Raw genomic sequence first — 5,742 nt, 5'->3', positions numbered from 1 at the left:
CCATTTTGTTAATGCTATTGATAACCAACAAGCAATGTTTCTAGCAATTTTCCCTATTTGCCTTTGTTTATTAACCAACCCATTTTGCTAAATCCTAGATGTTTGAAACTATATAACCGAAATTCCACTGATAAGATATATACTGTAATTTGCTTCAAAAAAAACTTCCACTGTCGTGAACGAGGGGTTAGTTTCAGCTATCCCAGCACCAAAGTCTCAAAAGACCTTCCCTACCCATCCTTCTTCACAAGGACCATTTAAGTAAATTTCAAGGGTGGAATGACGTCAAATTCACAAGATGAAATAGGCTTGCCCAGTGTTTATTTACCCAAGTTTATTACCCAAGTTCACTTAGCTTTAAGCAAGAATACAGAACAAGTAAAGCAGCAGCATGCGTAGCCGCAACATGACAGCAGCTTTGGATACTCTGATAGTTTCCAAGCTTCATTCCCTGAATGCAAACTCTTCTATGTACAGATCACTCAGCACAGGGAAGGTGCAGGGTTGGGGGGCTCTCTCAGCTTAATTAACTTGCTTATAACCTAGCACCTAGAGGTATGTTTGCCTCACATCTAATCTTAGTACAGCTGCATTCCATAAAAACAGGGTATACAATAAACAATCTTGATATACTTGACACACTTGATGTACAACATGTTTAGGAACATTTTGGATCAGCAATCAGTTCATACCAGCCTCAGGAGGAATCTAATTTATCCCAAGTTAATGCATCTATTGAGTTGCCTTTGGGAGACTGTATAAATGTCAATTTCTTAGAGGGTCCTCAAACTGGAGTGAAATATTACTGTTCAACTTTTAACCCTTTACGTCCAAAGTAATATAAATACCCAGGATATTATTAAAAATAATCCTGATAAATTAATATATTACTTGTGCAATTATGAAGCTAGTAAAAGAGTGTAAATATCATAGCATATAATTGTTTTTGAAGATACTTCAAATAAAACATGTTCCATGTACATTAAGAAATAAATATACTTACATTTACATAAATAATGAAAAGTATTTAAGGATTACTTTTAAAAGACCAATAGTAATTACAGAAAAAAGGGTTTAATCAAAAAGAAAATTAAAATGTTAAAGAAACATGTAGTTTATAGTGCTTGTAAAATGAGTCACAAATACTGTGAAATTGCTGAAAATCACCCTACAAGTACAGATGGTTTTTAAGGAGAATAAACTTAATCATGTGGAATATTTTTAAAAGAAATTTTGTTATTGGGGACCAGTTGGAATTAACTTTAAGAGCATACCAACAAGTTGACTTTTTCCAATAATGTTTATATAAGAGATAAATAAATGTAAGCGATAAGAGGTATTTATCATATGCCTACAGTTTTAGATAATAACGTTTAGTATATTTGTTGGAACTATTGGCAAGATCTAAAGTGTTTTAAAAATACTAGAACAATAGGCATATTTTCATTCTTCTACAACTTAAACTTAATTCTCATTTTGTATAATTGTTTTTCCTAAGTGAATGTGCTCAAAAAAGAAACAAACCAGATTGTTCAAGGAATATAATTGTTTTGCCAAAAGAATTGAAGCACCTATGCTTATATAATTTTAAGTAAATTAGAATATATATATATGATATATATAATATCTTTTAAGTGATCACATCCCTGAATTGGAAGTAAATTAGTGGGAGAGAATTCACTGACAGTTTTATATCCCTACATGCAAAGTCAGGTTCTTATCTCTGATCCAGCCTCCTTGCCTTTTCCTTAGTCAGCTGCAACTAAAACAGATAGGAATAGTAATGCAACCACAAGGTTGATCGAAATTGCTTTATACTGCACTCAAATATTCCTAAATTTATAAATTATTGCATATCATGCTGCATGCAGTATCCCTGATTTAAAACAAAAACAAAAACAGTGCATGGAATTACAACTCTGAGCTGTGGTTAATTTTGATGTTTCATTCTTTAGTTCATGCCAACTTTCATTTTCTTCCTAACATCCACAAATTTCTTTAGAAATTTTCATTTTTTCCTAACTTTATCACCAAACAGTACATTTCTTCTCAGGAAATATTCTTCCAAGGAGCAGAATTTTATTTTATTAGTCAACTGGAGTTACTATGTGTGGCAGAAAACAACAAAGCCTTATTAACTTGCGGGTCCAGAGCAATGGGCTGGGTCATTCATGAACTAAATGATTAACCCTATATACCAGCCTCTATTACAGCTATTTTTCACCACAATTATCTGTTTCTATCTGGAATTTTGGAAAGCCCTAGAAAATAACTAATTTGCAAAAGCCAAATCCTCAGATAAAAATAAAGCACAATGTTTCTAAATAAGCTAGTTCTATAGATAATGTTCCCAAACTTTCACTGGGCCCATATCCAAGAAACCATAATGGGAAGCTGGGATGCTTCCACAGAGCTTATGAACTCCTCTGACCATTAGCCTTCTGGTGGAATAGCAGTCATGGCTTATCTATAGGACTTGGGGCTTTTTTCAGCGGATGATAAAAAAGAAACATTTTGCATATTGTCTGGCAACTATTTATTTCTTCATTATTCTTCTCAAGGCACCTATAACTTCTTTGTTCCTCAGGCTGTAAATAAAAGGATTTAGCAGAGAAATTATTATTGTGTAAAATAAAGAATACATTTTGTCATGATCTTCAGTGTGGCCAGACTCAGGATGCACATACATGAAGAAGAGAGTGCCATAGAACAAGGAAATAGAGAGCAGGTGGGCGCTGCACATGGAGAAGGCTTTGCTCCTGCCCTTTTCAGACTATTTTTCAGGATGGCAAAGAGGATACAAATATAAGAAACCATGATGGTCATAAAAGTAAAGACTTGTATAAAGGCCGAAAAGATTAAAACCAGAAGTGTATTAACTGTAGGATCAGTGCAAGAAATTTTGAAAAGTTGTAAAATTTCACAGTAGAAATAATGCATTTCATTGGACCTACAGAAAGTTAATCTAAATAACAAACCCACATGAATTGCTGAATGTAGAAAGCCAATAGAATATGAAACACCAATGAACTGAGTACAGAGGTTATTGGACATCACCCCCGGATAAAGCAAGGGGTTGCATATGGCTACGTAGTGGTAATAAGCCATCACTACCAGGAGGAAACACTGTGGTGGCACTGGAACCAAAAATGTAAAATTGAGCCATACAGTCAAAAAGTGATATCATATGATTCTTGGATAAAAAATGTATAAGCATCCTGGGAGTTATAGAGGATGAGGAACAAGCATCTGCAAAGGCCAAACTGCCGAGAAATAAATACATGGGGGTGTGAAGATGGGGGTCCTTCCAGATGAGAGCAACCAGACCAAGTTTGCCCACCATGGTGGTGAAGTAGATGACCGAGAACACCAGGAACAGGGGGACCACAGCCCTGGACGATCTGTAAGTCCTGTAAGAACAAACTCAGCCACGAGTGTCTTATTTTCTTCTGCCATATCTGACCTGGCCGGACAGTAAAATAAAAGAAAAAAGTGTTGAAACAGTCACAAAAGAAATCATAAAAACAGTGTATTTTTTGTGTAACATGTATTTCTAAAAGGTGCTTTTCATATAATTAGCAATTTCTTAATTTTTACCTTTATATGTGTACTTTAATATACATTCAAAATTTTCCATAATAAAATGTTTTAAAATGATAATTCACCTAAAGTAACAAGTAAATTTAATACAAATCCTTCTCAATCCAACAGAGGTTTTAAGAATTATATATGCTTATCTTAAAATTTATATGAAAGAAAAAAATTTCCAATTTTATCCAAGAAAAATGTATAGTAAGAACAGTCAAGAGTACCTTAATTTCTACTGCACTATAACATAAAGATATAATAATCAAAACATTAAGATAGTGGAATAAGAATAGACAAGGGGGTCAATGCAATAATAGGCAGCCTTCTCAGAAATAGATTCCATTATATATAGAAGTGTGGCATAAGACAAATACGATGTTTCAATTCGGTAGGAAAAAGATGATGGGTTTAATGGATTGTGCTGCCAGTGTTGGCTGTCTGGATATGAATAAGGTTAGACTTCTACCTAACAGCATAGATATTTTGTAAGAAATTTTGGAGACAACAATATAACATAGTGATTAGAGAAATTCTTATCCAAGAGAAGAAAGCCAATGCTAAGTGTAGCTACTATATAATTTTAATGATTAGCAAAAGAGTATTGAACAGAGTCAGAGGGCATATAATAGGTTGGGAAATACATTTTACTATGTATATGAAAGATATAGATTTATGAATAATATAATATGTAATATAAGAATAACTTAAAAATAGATAAGAAAAAGGCAAACGATCCAAAAGAAGAATGAATAAAGGATATGAACAAGCGAGTTTGCAGATAAGTGAATCAAAATGACCAATAAATAAAATGAAAAGATGCCTAGTTTTCTGTGTGTTGTAAATATACACACATGTGCAAGTGCAGGTGTGCACACACACGCACACACAGATCCTTCCTTTCTCACATATTAGATTAGCAGAAATTAAAATGAGCAGATACTGCTAGCTGAGGTGAGAGAAGTGCTCCTTTCGTGTTACTTGTGGATATATGAATTGCAACAGCCTTTTTGAAAAAGCTATTTTATATGATACCATTTAAATTTTTAATAAATACATACACCCTTTGATTTATCTTCTTGCCTTATATATACCCTAGAAAATAAAAGCACATCTATACAAAGATAAATATACAAAGGATATCTAATGCATTATTTTTCAAGGTGGCAAAGACCAGACACATCTACAATGAGATGGTTCATGGTTATGTACATTCATATTTTGTAATAGAATTCAGCCACGAAAACAAAGTCTTATTTCACTTGAATTGGCAATTTTCACAATGTATTGTTACCTGAGAAGAATATGAAACAGAGAAGTGTAAATAAGACTTCATTATTGAAAAATAAACAATGCATTTTTAAATCTTTTACCTGGAGAAAAATGTGGATAATAGAAATTAAATTTATAGCATTGGGTTTTCTAGAATAGAAGTAGAGGTAGAAATGAGGGAAATGGAGAAGAGGAAGACAGAAGTCAAAATAAAAGTTCTATGAGAACAGCAGCATATATATTAGGATCTCTTTCACATAAAATTATGTAATTGATTTATTTGTGTGTATATCTATGTAGACCTTTATATGTACATAAAGAGATGTGCAAAAGAATAGTCTCCAGCATGTTAGTAATGGAGAAAAGAAACAAGAATGATGAAATCCTGTTGTTTTCTTTTTCAAGGAGATGCTTTGTCACTGAAAAGTCCATTGTAAAATTAGGATGCAAATCATCTGTTAATTTTTGCACGTATATATCAGTTAAAGACAGAAATAGCCTCCAGGGAAATTAGCATTTTCTTTTGGAAATTGTCAATGGGAGCCAAGTTTTAACCAGTGAAAGTAGATACAGGGGCGCCGGGGTGGCTCAGTCGTTAAGCGTGTGCCTTCGGCTCAGCTCATGTTCCCAGGGTCCTAGGATCGAGCCCTGCTCTGCAGGAAGCCTGCTTCTCCCTCACCCACTCCCCCTGCTTGTGTTCCCTCTCTTGCTGTCTCTCTCTGTCAAAAAATAAATAAAATCTTAAAAAAAAAAGAAAAGAAAGTAGATACAATTTGTTTTAATACCCCAAAGTTATCTGTAATTGTGTAAGATAGGGATTCAAATAGAACAAGAGTTTTTTAGGTTTTTTTTTTGCAATTTTAGTAATTTTTTTATTAATCTTAT

General features: G+C 33.5%; 1 protein-coding gene across 1 annotated transcript; it reads right to left on the bottom strand.

Moving 5' to 3' along the window:
• Window positions 1-2,536: 2,536 nt before the first annotated feature.
• Window positions 2,537-3,456, bottom strand: LOC123834511 (olfactory receptor 5AC1-like). Its single transcript, XM_045863631.1, is given in 4 exon segments — window positions 2,537-2,775; window positions 2,778-3,127; window positions 3,129-3,387; window positions 3,390-3,456. Coding segments are annotated over 4 exon segments (915 nt in total).
• Window positions 3,457-5,742: the final 2,286 nt, after the last annotated feature.

This window comes from Mirounga angustirostris, unplaced genomic scaffold, assembly GCF_029215605.1.
Source record: "Mirounga angustirostris isolate CCGP_5_RB_7025 unplaced genomic scaffold, mMirAng1.0.hap1 SCAF_1, whole genome shotgun sequence".
NCBI lineage: Eukaryota > Metazoa > Chordata > Mammalia > Carnivora > Phocidae > Mirounga > Mirounga angustirostris.
This window is presented reverse-complemented; position numbering and strand designations above follow the sequence as displayed.